This window comes from Oncorhynchus clarkii, unplaced genomic scaffold (genome assembly GCF_045791955.1).
Source record: "Oncorhynchus clarkii lewisi isolate Uvic-CL-2024 unplaced genomic scaffold, UVic_Ocla_1.0 unplaced_contig_333_pilon_pilon, whole genome shotgun sequence".
Classification (NCBI taxonomy): Eukaryota; Metazoa; Chordata; class Actinopteri; order Salmoniformes; family Salmonidae; genus Oncorhynchus; species Oncorhynchus clarkii.
Window position 1 is genome coordinate 45,481 of NW_027258394.1, and position 16,530 is coordinate 62,010.

Sequence of the window (16,530 nt, forward strand, 5' to 3'; positions counted from 1 at the left end):
ATCATGCATTATGATGATTTCCTACTTTTCATTGTCTTAGGTTTGAGTGAATGCCAAAGTGTTTTGCTCTCAATCAAATTGATTGTATTTATGTTATTCATTTATTATAAAATAATAAACATACTATGGGAAACTAGACTTAGTTTTTTAATGTTGAATTATTTTTTTGAAACGATAGAACAGTTGAATCAGTCAAGCTTTTGCTCTGGGGGATGTTCAGACACAATTCAATGTTTGTTTAACCAGTAATCTATGTTGGAATAAGTTGTATATACTGATACTGATTTTGTAAAATAATGATGAATAAATGGATTGAGTGTTTTGAAGTCTACATAGTCCAGATTCACAACCACTGCACTCTTCAAATAATGCACTCGTCGGGTGATGCACAGCAGCTATAGCTATGGTAATAAATGTTTAACTGATGGACACTACATCTGATTAGAAATCAGACTAATACACTAATCAAACTAATACACTTTGTGTTACACAGTTTCTAGTTGTCAATATTCATACTTTCTAAGGTGAGTTTCTCTACCATACATCGCCACTGGAAGGCAATGCTGAGGTTTACAATTGTTGTGATGTTGAGATGACGAGGAGCCTTTTTGAGGTTGCGGTGGCCAGGGTCAGAGTAGTGCAGAAGGTGTCGTTGTTGAGGCAATGAAGAAAGTAGAGGAGGATGGGTCAATGGTGAGGAATCCTGAGAGGATCCCTGTGAGTAGTAGATCTGTGCCAGCACAGAGGGATTGGCCAATGAGTGATATATGCTTCAACAAGGTTAGGTTCTTATTGTTCATGGCTGCAGAGAAGTACTTGGGTTTACGAGATTTGACTTCAGTAGAGTTACAGGGTGTGTTTAATTGTGGTGTCCTGTCCTCACAGGCCGTTGGCATGATGTAGGAGCAGATAGGGTCAAAGTAGTGGAATGGGGTAATGGGTTTTAATGAGGGAAGGGTTAGTCAGAAGCATGTTTTGTTTTGTTTTTTCCCTTTTGTTTTACAAAGTGTAATGGATTTACACTCCAGTTCAATTTGTATCTGTAATGCACCTTGTGATTCCCAATCGCCATTTAAAAACATAAGAAGAAGAAGAAAATTGTGGATGCATTGGATGAGGTGGCGTAGATGAGAGTAACGGGAAGTGGGTATATTTAGTTTTTTATATATCTATCAGTGGTGGCTGCTGAAGGGAGGACAGCTCATAAAAATAGCTGGAATGGAGTCAATGGAATGGTATCAACACATGGGGTGGTGCTCGAAGTAAAAGCCAAGAGTATATGGGAAGAATTGGATGAAGTGGTTGGTGCACACTTTTTGACTTGCATGGTGGATGCGTTCTACTCCATCCGTTCTACTGTTTTCTGATGAAGTCTCTCCCTTCTCACGTGTATTTGGGTTTTATGAGATTCCCTGTGAGAGCCTTCATGCCCAAACCCATGCAGTGTAATAAATGCAAATTATTTAGTCATGTGTCAAGTGTATGTAGATATGAGCGGTATCATATGCTAGCTGAGCCTAAATTCTGCAATTGTGTTGGTGAACATACAACTGAATTTCTGAAGTGTCCTGTTAGGGTGAAGGAGACGGAGGTGTCAAGAATAAGGGCTGTCCAGCATGTCTCCTATCCGGAGTCGGTGAGAAGAGTGGAAGAAAGGAGTGAAGTTGAAGAACTAATGGTAGTAGGAGTAGAGACACCAGATAATATTCCTTGTCAACATGTTGCATGTTAAGAAGGTGGACTTTGTATTGTTTATTGCATTGGTTATCAACTGCACGGTGCATACAGACAGGGAATCTGTGACTGAAGGAGTGGGATGATTTATTTATTTTTTCTTTGTATTTTGTATGTTGTCGGTCCCCTCGCCGCACCCCCCCCCCCCCCCCCCCCCTTCCCGCAATGGAATATGTTTTGTTTCAATGCCCTGTACAGTAGATGGCGGTAATACACCAATATATGTAGTCTGCCATAAACCCTTAAAAAAAAGAAGAAGAGGAGGAGCCTTTTGTGTGGGAGGCTGTCATATACAAAAACAATAAACATTTCATGAGGTCAGGCAATAAGAAAGTAACATTTCACGCTGGCTAGTGTGCTTATGCGTAAGAGGATCGTTTATGGCAAAAAGAATGAGGATATGTCTGAAGCTGCGACAGATGTACTTAATTATTATTATGATTTAGCTAACCATCATTGAATAAATGGCCAACGACTGCGCTTTTGCATCTGGAGTAAAGTTAGCTTGGTCGCTAACTAGCTAGCAGCCATCCAGTAAGCGCGAGCCCCTGCGGAGGGTGGTCTGTGTCCTGTGATTCCGGACATCGAGTACTGGAGTCCAGTGCTGGAGTCCGACGATCCTCTTTGGTACTGCTAGCTAACGTTAGCTATCTCACATTCAGTTATGCAGTGTGTCGCTCATAACTATCTGACAATGTAAAATATCATGGGGACGGAGATGTGGGATCTGGTTAGTTAGACAAATGAATGGGAAGGCTAAGCGAACGGTCCTCTGCTACTGTGGTGACTGGTATCGCGTTCAAGATAACAGCAAATCCGCTACGCTAACTAACGTTCAATACTCGCTTGCTAGCTGGTTATAACTAACTAGCAACTAACAACGTGCAAAGTTTGTATTTAGCTATTATGTTAACGTTAGCCAACTAATGACATTACGTTAGCTAGCCATAGCAATAACAGTTAACGTTAGCTAGCTAGTTATCGTTTGTCTGCGGATAGTAAGCATTGTTTGATAGTGGCTAGCTACTAGTAACGTTAGCTAGCTGCTCGCTCACCGTTCCATGGCATTTAATAAAAAAAATATTTGCTAAACGTGATTCAATTGAGATTTTTGCTAATTAGTAAGCTAGAAACAGAGCAGCACCCATAGACATAACTGTGATGATGATTAGCTATGAAATATATATCTAGAAAACGTCTTAATGTGTTGGCAAGTGTAAGTAACTATTTGTATATGTCTGTAATTCAAATTAATGAGATTTTGTCATATTGACAAGCCGAATATTCTACAATGTGCGGGGTACACGTTGCCACTTTACAAAACGTGAATCATTAATTTACCTTTCCCAGAGACAGAAATAATTGGAAAAGTAATAACACTAACGTTAGTCTCATATGAAAAGCACATTCCTTAAGTTGACACCATGCCATGGACATAAATTAAAGAATCTCTTGTCTACCTGCCAGCACAAAACATTTTTTTGCCTGTTTGGTTACTTCTGTATGTGACTTCAATATGTATTTGGCTGATGTTTGATTGCAAGTTATTGCCAAAAGGCTATCTTGCAGAGTTTTAGATGTTTTACTCTGTGACATATAGGCAAAACTAGAGCATCTTTCATCCTATGTTGAAATGTAACCTCTTTGTAAAATACTTTTAGCATATGTAATCCATCTCATTGAAGTTGCATTGTTTGTTTGAACCGTTTCTAGGTTCCCGGCTTGTGAGCGAGGTAATCGGACAACCCCATCTTCTTCACCTCCTCCACCTATTCCAGGTGGGGGAGAGGATGGCCTCCCTCCTCCATGTCCCCCTGCTGGGGTTGCTGCTGGTGGCTGTAGCCCCTGGGTGTTGGGCAGGAGACTGTAAGGGCCACAGACAGGTGCTCAGGGGCCCCCCAGGGTACGTCACAGACGGGCCAGGGAACTACTCTGTAAACGGGAACTGCGAGTGGCTCATCAAAGGTGAGTGAGACAGTGGTGGCAGAACTGAGTGCCGTGATGAGTGTGTTGGTTGTCATTTTAATGTGAATACATAGATCTCAAGATATGCCAAGGAAAATCCTGTCTAGGGCAAATTAAGTAAACTCTAAATTATATCTGACTGATGTTTCTTTCCTGTATTCTCCTCAAGCCCCCAGCAGCAATTACCGTATCGTCCTGAACTTCACCTTCATGGAGACAGAATGCACCTACGATTACCTGTTTGTCTACGATGGAGACTCCTACCAGAGCCCCCTACTGGCCAGTCTGAGTGGCAACACCCTGCCGCAGCCCATAGAAGCCAAGTCTGGCAAGGTAACCGTATCATTATCTATGGAAGGCGGAACTAGACATGTTCTGAGATGTCAGATATCAACCTCAGACTGCTGGGGATTTGGGTGGGGAAACCTTTCATACCAGCATTAAATGGATAGATTTATTGACGGGTTTCCATGGCCTCAATTTGAATTCATCACACAATTGAGTGACAGCTGGACGTTTCTGACTTGACGGGCTGGATGGATTACAATATCATGGAAAAAATGTAGTCAAGTTGTTGATTGCCCCTTCACATCCTTTCTGTCTTCTCTCCTCCCTCCAGATGCTGCTCCACCTCTTCAGCGATGCAAACTACAACCTCCTGGGCTTCAATGCCACCTACTTGTTCTCTGTGTGCCCTGGGGCCTGCGGAGGTCACGGGCGCTGTGACACGGCCTCGTCCCTGTGCCAGTGCCACCTGGGCTGGGGAGGAGCCGACTGCAGCACCCCTCTATGTCCCCAGGCCTGCATCCTGCACGGCACCTGTGACAAGGTAAGAAGAGGGAGACTTTATTATCCACATTGGAAACTGTGCAGTCTTTAGAGATGCTGATTTATTACAGTGCAATAAAACAAAGGTTGGGGTGAGGATGGAAAGTGGACAGCCAACTGAGATGCTGAAGACAGCTAGCTGAGGGAACCTATGTACAAGGCTACCTAAGGAGTTAATTATTAAGCAGGTTATACATTTGAGTTCAAACACAGAAGGGGAAACCAGCACAGCAGGAACATAAATAGGGGTTGAATGACCCTCCTTTCCTTTAGATATTGTTGATTGCTGATTTCTCTCAAACGTTCTCCTCTCTCTTTCTCCTTCTTTCTCTTAGAGAGGAGAGCGTTGTCTATGCAGCTCGGACTTCCTGGGCCAGAGCTGTCAGCTGGGTCTCCGTGATGACAGTGGGGTGGGGCAGTGGTGGCAGGTGAGTGGGGGCGACCCTTACATGCCCGCCCGGACCGGCTCTGCTGGGGTCTACCTGTCCTCCACTGGAGCCATGTACCTGTTTGGAGGTGAGGGATAGAACACTGAACAACTGTTTGTTTATTTATTTTTTATATAGTGGATCCCATTGTACATAAAAAAAAATGTTTTACATGCAAAGGGATACCAATACGGTATACTATTCGAATTCAAGTGTTGGTGTGTAGGATGTTAGGGTTGTTAGTTAGGAGGGTGTTGCTCGTCTGGATGTTAGGATTGATTTGTTTTCACTTTATGTGCTGATTCATTGTCTAACTAGACCCGGTATCGACCCAATCAGGAGTATTGTTGGGCTTGGTTAACATTAACCCAGTTTAGATGAGGCGAGCACACGGCTTCACAGAAGACCTTGACCTTATTGCTGTTGGACAACTGGCTCTGCGTAGTAATCATTATGGCTTTCAGTGTATGTCATGATGTAATCGGTTAACTACTTCTGTATGGTTGGTGCTGTTTTGATATTTCAGGGTTTGACCTGAACCGAGCTTTGGGGGACCTGGTTAAATACAACTTCAGCTTGAACCAATGGGAGAACAGATCTTATGGACACTCCCCAGTAAGTGCCTGCCCGCATGCCAGAAATGTAATCTTAATAAAATATATCAAAGAATGTACTCTTTTAGTTATTATTTCCTGTGTTTATCTTATGCTTTGATTATTTTATTCAAGATCCTTGCAAAAATCAGATTTTCATTTATCTGACTTTCATTTAACTACATGTCCAGCCCTTCTATTTAGCCTCACAAAGTGTTTTACCATTTTATTTTCAAGACAACCAGGGCTACAAGTAGAACACAAAACAATTTCATATAAACAGTTGCATTCGTGAGTTGCATTGACAAATATTGATTTAAAAAAAAAAAAAGTCTGCCAAAGCTGACCTGATAAAAAAAGTATGTATATGAATGCTGTAAGTACAGAAATTGTTTGCTTATTGGCAAATTAATATCTAACTAGTCAGTGACAACTGTTGGAGTTTGACAGCAACTATGTTAGCTTATTACAGTATTATAGACACTATGTCCTGGGATTCACTATGATCTTCTATGTAGAAGAACCCCTTCTGTTTTAACGACTCTTGTGTAGCTTGTGAGCGTCATAGAGCAAAGCATGTTACATGAGCATGTTCATGTGACTCAGCTTTTAATTGTTTGTAGCTCAAACCATTCGGACTCTACAGACGTTTTTGTATAAAAGACCTGGCCCCAGGCCCCTTCGGGTTACGCCTTGTCTCACAAACACCACTCTAGCTTTGGCCCTGTTAATTACACAGTAATCCCTAAAAGGACTTCCTCTCGCCCTTCTTTCTTTCCCCCCTCCCTCTGTCAGGCGGCTCGTCACTCCCACACGGCAGTAGAGTGGAAGGGGAACATGGTGATCTTCGGAGGAGAGTTCATGAGCGGCGCTTTAGCCAGCGACGTCTGGATGTACCGCCCAATCGAGGAGGACTGGCAGCAGCTCGGCCAATCCCATTCGCCCGGGGCACCGAGGGTGGCCAACCATGCAGCATCTGTAGTGGACAACTATCTCTACATATTTGGAGGTAAATAACTTATTGAAATACAATGCTGTCACCTAACTTCTTGCAGAATATGTTTATAAACACTTATCCTATAATGTGGATGCTACCATGATTGCGGATAATCCTGAATGAGTCGTGAATAATGATATGTGACAAAGTTAGAGGCATAAATGCTAACCTCCCCTGTTATTGTAATGGTAAGATGCTAAGATGTCTTGGGGGTATGATATTTGTGCGTCTAACTTTCTCACTCTTACGCTGTACTGTTTGATTTCAGATTCCAAAAACCAAGTCCTGCAGGCTCTAATTTAGCCTTCTTTTGATTATTCTCCAGTCATGTGGTCAAGTGCTGCAAAGAAAGACCTAGTTAAGCTGCAGGTGGTCCAGAACAGAGTGCCACGTCTTTCTCTTCATTGTAATCACAGGGATAATATACAGTGCATTCGGAAAGCATTTTTCCACATTTTGTTACGTTACAGCCTTAGTCTAAAATGTATTAAATAAAAAATGTTCCTTGTCAACCTATACACAATACCCCATAATGATTTGTAAAGGCACACACCTGTCTATAAAAGGTCCCACAGTTGACAGTGCATGTCAAAGAAAAAAATAATTGTTGGTAGAGCTCCGGGACAGGATTGTGTCAAGGCACAGATCTGGGGAAGGGTGCCAAAAAAATTCTGCAGCATTGAAGGTCCCCAAGAACACCATCATCACCATCATTCACCATCATTCTGAAATGGAAGAAGTTTGGAACCACCAAGACCAAACTAGACAATTGGGGGAGAAGGGCCTTGGTCAGGGAGGTGACCAAGAACCCGATGGTCACTCTGACAGAGCTCCAGAGTTCCCCTGTGGAGATTGGAGAACCTTCCAGAAGGACAACCATCTCTGCAGCACTCCACCAATCAGGCCTTTATGGTAGAGTGGCCAGACGGAAGCCACTCTTCAGTAAAAAGGCACATGACAGCCCGCTTGGAGTTTGCCAAAAGGCATCTAAAGACTCTCAGACCATGAGAAACAAGATTCTCTGGTCTGAATGCCAAGCGTCACGTCTGAAAGAAACCTGGCACCATCTCAATGGTGAAGCGTGGTGGTAGCACAATGCTGTGGGGATGTTTTTCAGTGGTAGAGACTGGGAGACTAGTTAGGATCGAGGGAAAGATTATCAGAGCAAAGTACAAAGAGATCCTTGATGAAAACCTGCTCCAGAGCCCTCAGGACCTCAGACTGTGGAAGAGGTTCACCTTCCAGCAGGACAACAACCCTAAGCATACAGCCAAGACAACGCAGGAGTGGCTTCAGAGTGTCCTTGAGTGGCCCAGCCAGAGCCCGGACTTGAACCTGATCGAACAACTCTGGATAGACCTGAAAATGGCTCCCCGTCCAACCTGACAGAGCTTGAGAGGATCTGCAGAGAAGAATGGGAGAAACTCTCAGAATACACGTGTGGCAAGGTTGTAGCGTCATACCCAAGAATACTCGAGGCTGTAATCATTGCCAAATGTGCTTCAAAGTACTGAGGAAAGGGTCTGAATACTTACACTACCATTCAAAAGTTTGGGGTCACTTAGAAATGTCCTTGTTTTTGAAAGAAAAGCACATTTTGTGTCCATTAAAATAACATCAAATTGATCAGAAATACAGTGTAGACCTTGTTAATGTTGTAAATGACTATTGTAGCTGGAAACGGCTGATTTTTTATGGAATATCTACATAAGCGTACAGAGGCCCATTATCAGCAACCATCACTCCTGTGTTCTAATGGCACATTGTGTTAGCTAATCCAAGTTTATCATTTTAAAAGGCTAATTGATCATTAGAAAACCCTTTTGCAATTATGTTAGCACAGTTGAAAACTGCTGTTCTGATTAAAGAAGCAAAAAAACTGGCCTTCTTTAGACTAGTTGAGTATCTGAAGCATCAGCATGTGTGGGTTCGATTACAGGCTCAAAATGGGCAGAAACAAGGAACTTTCTTCTGAAACTTGTCAGTCTATTCTTTCTCTGAGAAATGAAGGCTATTCCATGTGAGAAAATGCCAAGAAACTGAAGATCTCGTACAACGCTGTGTACTACTCCCTTCACAGAACAGCGCAAACTGGCTCTATCCAGAATAGAAAGAGGAGTGGGAGGCCCCGGTGCACAACTGGACAAGTACATTAGAATATCTAGTTTGAGAAACAGACTCCTCACAAGTCCTCAACTGGCAGCTTCATTAAATAGTACCTGCAAAACACCAGTCTCAAAGTCAACAGTGAAGAGGCGACTCCGGGATGCTAGCCTTCTAGGGAAAGTTGCATAGAAAAAGCTATATCTCAGACTGGCAAGTAAAAATAAAACATTAAGATGGGCAAATGAACACAGACACTGGACAGGGGAACTCTGTCTAGAAGATCAGCATCCCGGAGTCGCCACTTCACTGTTGACGTTGAGACGGGTGTTTTGTGGGTACTATTTATTGAAGCTACCAGGTGAGGACTTGTAGATTTTCTGGATTTTTGTTTTAGATTCCGTCTCTCACAGTTGAAGTGTACCTATGATAAAAAATTACAGACCTGTACATGCTTTGTAAGTAGGAAATCCTGCAAAATTGGCAGTATCAAATACTTGTTCTCCCCACTGTATAAGGGAATTATGTACAACAAGTTCTGTTCTTTCTAAACAGTTCACCCAATATGAATGAAAACACCCTCAAATTAAAGCTGACAGTGTGTACTTTAACCTCACAGTCCATTATATCATTTGGAATCCAAAGTGCTGGAGTACAGTGCCAAAACAACAACAGTGTGTCGTGGAAATTTCCTCTATTTACCAAATCATGAGAGCAAACCACACACAAGTCAGAGTTAGTTATCACAAAGTCCATCTTTAATTATATGAGCTCTATCACAACCCTGTGACTCTCAGATCAATTCAGTGTCTATCAATGAATTCTCTGAGAGTCCCTCACACATTGTTACTGAGATCCTTTATAGCAAAGACACACATATCCAGACAGCATAGGCATAATTTATCGTTCAGCTTTGTCTCCTAAACTATGTTATTTTCTCAAATTCAGAACCATAAACAAATCCTCCATATCAACAGCCATATATCAAATCCATCCTATCTTGACAAGATCACAGAGACACACTGACTGGCACACAGACATTGTGGAGCCAAGAGATATACGCTTGACCTCTCCCCTCTCTCCGGCCCAAACAACTTAGTCTTGACATAGAACAGATACTGCAACCCCGCCACAGTATTATACAAAAATAACATTCTGATGAGAAGTAACTTACAAACATATGATGAATATAAAACATCTTACCTATGTTACCAACTAATACTGATTATTCCCCAACAAGTGTTACTGTCTCATTACTTCACTCTATCTATTCTAAGATTGCACCTGTCTGTTGTGAATAAGTACTCTTGTAATCTTTCTCTCCTCTCCCCTCTGCAGGTCGTACAGAAGAGGATATGTTCTCATCATCTTTGTATCGGTTTGATCTGCGGGAGTCTGGGGTGTGGGAAGCGGTGCAGCCCACCGGGGGGAAGCCTCCCGCCACAGCAGGCCACTCCATGGTGTTTCACCCCCCGTCCCGGGCACTGCTAGTTTACGGGGGCCACAGGCCTACCACCGCCAGGTACAGTTGGATGGGATTGTGGGACTGTCTTGCATGGTAATGTGTTTTATTATCAAAGTACACACTGAGAGTACACATTGTGTCGTGTGTTTTGTGCTATTTGGTAATGCAAGGGGCGACAGGTAGCCTAGTGGTTAGAGCGTTGAACTAGTAACCGAAAGGTTGCAAGATCGAATACCCGAGCTGACAAGGTAAAAATCTGTCGTTCTGCCCCTGAACAAGGCAGTTAACCCACTGTTCCTAGGCCGTCAATGAAAATAAGAATGTGTTCTTATCTGACTTGCCTAGTTAAATAAAGGTAAAAAATAACAGGTTCTCGCTAGGTTCTTGGCTTCCATGTGATTCCCAGCACTGTTTATTATCTATGTCTCAGCAGGTGTCTGTGTTAATGTTGGAGTGTTTCTGTTGTCTCAAATCATCTGCATCCTTCCTGCCTCTCTATCCCCCTCAGGTTCAGTGTACGTGTGAACTCCACGGATGTATTCCATGTGGACCGGAGGTTTTGGACCTCGTTCCGTTCCCGTTTCCCAGCCACAGGCCCCAGGGAGAGAGCCTTCCACTCAGCCACCATCATCGGCAACTACATGGTGGTCTATGGTGAGGGGACTTGTGGTGGCGATGGTCATCACAGAGAATATAGGATAGGGACAATTGTTTGCTGTCCAGCCCTTTTTACCGTCTAATATCGCTCTTATTCTCCCTATTCCCTCTCTTTCTCCCCCCTCTCTCTCAGGGGGGAATGTGCACATCCACTACCAGGAGGAGAAGTGTTATGATGAGGAAATCTTCTTCTACCACCTAGGGTGTCACCAGTGGGTGTCAGCTGGGTCGAGCCTCCAACACAGTGAGTCCCTACACACATACACATTCTCACTCACTCATATTCATGTTGCTTTATGTTGCATCATCTCTCTTTCCCTTCAGGAGGAGAGTCTGTGAGAGGGCGGTACTCCCATGTAGCTGCTGTGATGGAGGGCAGGGTGCTGCTGGTTGCCGGGGGTTACAGTGGTATTGCCCGTGGAGACCTGGTGGCATACAAAGTTCCGCTGTTTGTGAGCAGCGACCCAGGAGACCGGGTGAGTCAAGAAGTAAGGAGGGGGAGGGATGGAGAGTTTATTAAGGAATATTATTGCATGGTGGACAGGGGCATATTGAAAGGGGGAGAAGTAGATGGTGGAAACTGCATGCTCTCATCTCCTGAAGCATAATGTTTTTCAGTGATACTGTGTTTTGGGTGTTGAAAGCAGGACTTGTAAACATTGTATTTCTTGTGCACAATTTTTGGGTAGTTCATAGTATAGTGTGGTGCAGGCCTCTCAACCCTGTTCCTGGAGAGCTACCCTCCTGTAGGTTTTCACTCCAACCCCAGTTGTAACTAACCTGATTCATCTTATCAACCAGTTCATTATTAGTATCAGGTGCCCGAGATTAGGGTTGGAGCGAAAACCTACAGGACCGGTAGCTCTTCAGGAAAATGGTTGGAGAGCCCTGCTGTGGTGTGCGTGTGTATTTGTTTGACTGTGTTTCTGTGTGTGTCAGGATGCTGTGTGTGCCGAGGCACCAGACGAGAGCATGTGTCTGAAGAACCCAGAATGCAGCTGGTGTGAGGGCCGCTGTCGGGAGTACCAACCCACCAACCCGGTAACACACCTATCCAACACCCTGCTTTTTCCATCCCTTTTTCTCGATCTTCAACCCAAACCTCATCCATCTGTCCTCCCCATCCACCTTCTAACAATCTAACTTGACCATGGATAAAAACAATGTTTAACTGTCTCTCTCCAGTGTGGCAGCACAGGGTGCCTGGGCCTGGCCCGCTTTCTGTCTGACTGCCAGTCCTGCCTGGTGTTCAGTGGGGCTCCAGGTTCCCTGCCCCGTGCCCCCGGTGACTTCGGCTGGTGTGTCCAGAACGAGTCCTGCCTACCTGTGTCAGGTGAGATGCACAGAGGGAGGAGGGGAAATACAAATATCAATAGCTAAAATGCATTCGAGATAAAAGACATGAGGGACCACATGAGCAACAACAATGCTGTTTTAGTGCTCCCCCCTATCTGAGATACCTATTGCAGCCCTCATCCTCCACATACAACACCCATTCTGCCAGTCACATTCTGTTAAGGTCCCCAAAGCACACACATCCCTGGGTCGCTCCTCTTTTCAGTTCACTGCATTTTATTTCCATCTCTTCATTCAAAGAATCCATCATGGATGTTCTTACTTAGAGTTGTGGCTGCGTCGCGTGATGTATTGCTGTCTCTACCTTCTTGCCCATTGTGCTGCTGTCTGTGCCCAATAATGTTTGTACCATGTTTTGTGATTCTACCATGTTGTGCCATGCTCTCTTTATGTAGTGTTGTGGTGTCTCTCTTGTCATGTGTGATTTGTCCTATATTTAAAAAAACATTTTTTTTTTAATTATCCCAGCCCCCGTCCCCGCAGGAGGCCTTTTGCCTTCTGGTAGGGTAGGCCGTCATTGTAAATAAGAATTTGTTCTGACTTGCCTAGTTAAATAAAATGTATTGTAAGATTAAGGTCTGGTACTGTGTGTGTTGTTTAATGAGCTCTCCCTCTCGGTATTGCAGATCAAAGTGCTTGCCGTGTGGACCAGATCTCAGGGGCGTACGGCTGGTGGGGGGAGCGTACCCGTTTCCTCACCTCACTCCTTTCCTGTCGCACTGAGAACTATGTCCCGGGACTGCACCTGCTCACCTTCCAGCACCCCCGCAATGACTCCCAGCCTGACAAGGTACAGAGGCCCCGCCTAGTAGGGTTGTCACAATACCAACATCGCAATACTACGATAACTGATTTTCCATGGCAAAAACTCTTTGGTCCTTTAAAAAACCTACTGTATGTATATTGTGTATTTATAGCTTGGAACAGAACGGGATTCAGAACATTTGGTCTGCTTCATGTTTTGTTTCCTTGCCACGATATCTCTGAGTATCACGATACCGGTATCGTAACAACCCTTCCGCCAAGTAATGTGGTCCTGTGTGGCTCATGAGTTCCATTCCCTCACAAACACAACCAGTCATGATGTTTTCATCTGATGGTCAAATAAATCACTTCAAAAGATCACTTCCTTTACTAGGCTACCCGGGAATATGCATCCAATCTCAACATATTTCCAGCCTCCAAATACTGGTGAATGGAAAGCGACATCTTTTATACAAAACACCAAAAAGTGTAAGAATTTGTGTCCACAGCTCTCCTCGCGTCCCGGTGTCGGCCATTCAACTCTGCCTTGGCAAAATGTCAGTGTTCTCGTTGAACCACATCACATTTTGTGTAGGCTAATACCACCCATTTATTCCCCAAGTTCATTCGGAAATGTTTCATGCCTTTGACATGCGGTAATGATAACTGTAGACTACTACACCATTATTTTTCTTGACGTTTTGTTTTAATTATTATGATAGGCCCGTGTTTTACCGGTAAGGCGTACCCCCACTTTCTTTTGCCGGGACACTGTACCACCTTTCACCCCTGGTGTTACCTCTACTTCTAGCTTTACTGCGTCTCTAAAGCCCCTCTAAGTACTTTCCCTCCTCCCACCCTGCTTAAGATACTGTGGGCTTCCCAAACTCTTATCTGACTGAATGTAATGCTGCTGACTTCTGACATGTTGTACCTTGCTGTAAGACATGCCACTCTTAATGTCAGTTGTAACACCTCCCTCCAATCCCCCTTGAACCTCCACTCCTTCAGGTGTCCATCCTGCGCAGCACCTCCATCATCCTCAGCCCCACCACAGAGATGGACGTCACCTTGCAGTTCCGGGGCTTCATCCACCCTCTGTGGGGTGCCCCTCCACCTGCACCCCCTCCCACTGAGACAGTTTCCATGTGGGCCCGGATACAGAGGCTACACTTTGAGGCCCGCATGGCTGCTGGACCCAACTCCCTGCAACTGGTGAGAGGGAGAGAGTGAGGGAGCGGGAGGTGGGCGCTTACATTACACATTTTTTGAGAGATACGAGTAGAGTGGATACGAGTAGTCCAGCCTGTCATTTTTTTACTGAACTTTCTCACTCTTCCTCCTCCCCTCAGAAGGAGGTGGTAGGTCACTGGGCAGCTCACCAGGAGAAGGAGACGAAGCTGCTGTCCCGTCCTGACATGGGTCGTCTGTTTCCCAACCTGACCCGGGGGAACCGCTACCTGGTCCAGGCCGAGGGATACCTCAACAACTCAGGCTCTGGACAGACCAGTGAGATGGCCCTGACCTGGAACAGAACCGCTCTGCCCGGCGGAAGTGTGAGTACGAGCTGACAATTACACATTTTATAAACAAAAGGTTTTCACAGTAATACTGAGGCTCAATACCCTTAACATCAATATTGAAGATGTTTGTTTCTCCCACTGTCTCTCTATCCCTCCTTTCTCTCTGTAGGAGATTTCCTTCCTGTTCTTGGAGCCGTACCGTTCTGGCTCTTGCTCGGGGTACCAGTCTTGCTTGGCGTGTCTGTCAGACCAGTCCTGTGGCTGGTGCCCGTCTCTGGGCCGCTGTCTGTTCCGTGCCCTACCTGCCCTGGAGCCCTGCCCAGAGGACCAGGGGGGAGGGGAATGCCACCTGCTGCTGGCCCCTCCACAATGCACCCTCTGTGAGGAGTACAGGGACTGCTCCGCCTGCACTCAGGTATTTAACATACAGAACACCTCACTGCCATTAGCTTCATAAAACATTTAATATTTTTTATACTCCCCTTATAGATCTTATAGACCTTTGACTTTTATGATCTTTGGCCGACAGGACCACTACTGTGAGTGGCAGATCAACGCCAGCAAGAAGGGTGATTACCAATGCAGCCGACGGGGGAAACTGGATGGATCCATTCGCGACCCAGGGGGGTGCCCTAAAGTCTGCAACCAGTGAGTACCCACTGTCAGGCTCATCGTAATATAATTGCTTTAGGCAATTACTCCTACAGTATGCAACTCGCTCTATCTCCCCCTTCCCCCCCTCTGTAACAGGAGGAGGACGTGTGGAGAGTGTCTGTCTAACTCCAGTCAGTGTGCGTGGTGTGAGTCAGCCCAGGCCTGCTTCTACTTCGCTGCCTACCTCACCAAGTATCCCTACGGAGAGTGCAGGGACTGGTATGACAGGTAAACCATTAGAACCAATGAGCTGAACTCATGTAGTCAACAATGAAACTAGGAACAGTTTAAAATTGAAGTTTAATCTTATTTCTCTTTCCTATTTGGAATCTATTATGTACCAACAGCGTGCAATAACCTTTTCTGTCTCCCTTCTTCCCTCAACCTATCTCCATCCCTTCCTCCATCCTTCTATCCCCCACTCCAGTGTTCACTCAGTGCCCCAGTGTAAGCAGTGCTCAGCTCTGGTCACCTGTACAGACTGTCTCCAGACGTTTCAGTGCGGCTGGTGTGGAGACTACAACAACCCCACCATCGGCAGGTGTCTACGAGGAGACTGGGGAGGGATGGACGACGCCTCTGTGTATAACTGCAGTGTGGCTGTGGATGAAGTACGGGCTACCAGGTATGATGACCCCCAAACTACCACACTTCAAAATGCTTACTTACCCAGGTTTGACTTCAGCTGAGGACAAGCCCACAAAACAGGCTGTGGTGATGGAAAAAATCATTATCTGAGCAGGTCCAGTGTAACTAATGCCTACGTACACTGGACCTGCCTGTGAAGTTACCATGTCAATACCAGACCACCTCTCTGCATTAGGATGTAATGCTGAACCTTGTTATTCCTCCTCCCCCTCTAGTCCTGAGCCCCAGACCTTGGCCCCCCCGCGGCCCATGGAGATGGAGATGGAGCTGGAGCACATGGAGGAGGGGGAGAGGGACCCAGTCTGGTCCTACCCCAGCTGTCCTGATGTGGAGGAATGCAGGCTGGGCCTCCACAGCTGCCACCCCTTCGCCACCTGTGTCAACACCCCCACCTCCTTTGAGTGCCACTGTGAGAGGGGCTACACCGGGGACGGCACCCTGCACTGCAACCAGACGTGAGCCTCTCTCTCTCTCCCCATTTCACTCCCTGTCGCTCTTTCTTTTTCTCTCCCTCTCATCCTCCCTATCATGACAAGCCCTTTTTCTGTCCACTAGCTTTTATAATATCTCGTTCTCTGGATAACTCCATTCTCCTAAAGCCGACCTCTCTCTTTCTGCTCCAGTTGTTATAATGAGTGTCGTGAGGGCCAGTGCAGCGGCAGCCCGCGGTTCGAGTGTGAGTGTTCCCTGGGCTGGACATCTGACCCAGCCACACTGGTGCTGAGCGGGGTGGAGTGTGACGTGGACTGTGGCTGTAACTTCCACAGCACCTGTATCACTGCCCCAGGCATCTGTGACCACTGCCAGGGTGAGACAGACATAAATATCAACCCAA

At 45.4% G+C, this 16,530-nt stretch overlaps 1 protein-coding gene across 1 annotated transcript in view; it reads left to right on the forward strand.

Moving 5' to 3' along the window:
- The first annotated feature begins 2,062 nt into the window (after window positions 1-2,062).
- LOC139396841 (multiple epidermal growth factor-like domains protein 8) overlaps window positions 2,063-16,530 on the forward strand; it is a 28,065-nt gene continuing 13,597 nt past the window's right edge. The window contains exons 1-22 of the mRNA XM_071143757.1: window positions 2,063-2,099; window positions 3,448-3,699; window positions 3,869-4,032; window positions 4,319-4,528; window positions 4,863-5,043; window positions 5,482-5,570; window positions 6,344-6,557; window positions 9,987-10,170; window positions 10,622-10,767; window positions 10,904-11,014; window positions 11,095-11,246; window positions 11,710-11,811; window positions 11,956-12,103; window positions 12,753-12,916; window positions 13,882-14,085; window positions 14,223-14,426; window positions 14,563-14,808; window positions 14,923-15,041; window positions 15,144-15,275; window positions 15,475-15,672; window positions 15,911-16,150; window positions 16,319-16,503. Coding sequence (XP_070999858.1) covers window positions 2,096-2,099; window positions 3,448-3,699; window positions 3,869-4,032; window positions 4,319-4,528; window positions 4,863-5,043; window positions 5,482-5,570; window positions 6,344-6,557; window positions 9,987-10,170; window positions 10,622-10,767; window positions 10,904-11,014; window positions 11,095-11,246; window positions 11,710-11,811; window positions 11,956-12,103; window positions 12,753-12,916; window positions 13,882-14,085; window positions 14,223-14,426; window positions 14,563-14,808; window positions 14,923-15,041; window positions 15,144-15,275; window positions 15,475-15,672; window positions 15,911-16,150; window positions 16,319-16,503 — 3,649 coding nt within the window. The 5' untranslated portion in view covers window positions 2,063-2,095. The remainder of the gene's footprint in view (window positions 2,100-3,447; window positions 3,700-3,868; window positions 4,033-4,318; window positions 4,529-4,862; window positions 5,044-5,481; window positions 5,571-6,343; window positions 6,558-9,986; window positions 10,171-10,621; window positions 10,768-10,903; window positions 11,015-11,094; window positions 11,247-11,709; window positions 11,812-11,955; window positions 12,104-12,752; window positions 12,917-13,881; window positions 14,086-14,222; window positions 14,427-14,562; window positions 14,809-14,922; window positions 15,042-15,143; window positions 15,276-15,474; window positions 15,673-15,910; window positions 16,151-16,318; window positions 16,504-16,530) is intronic.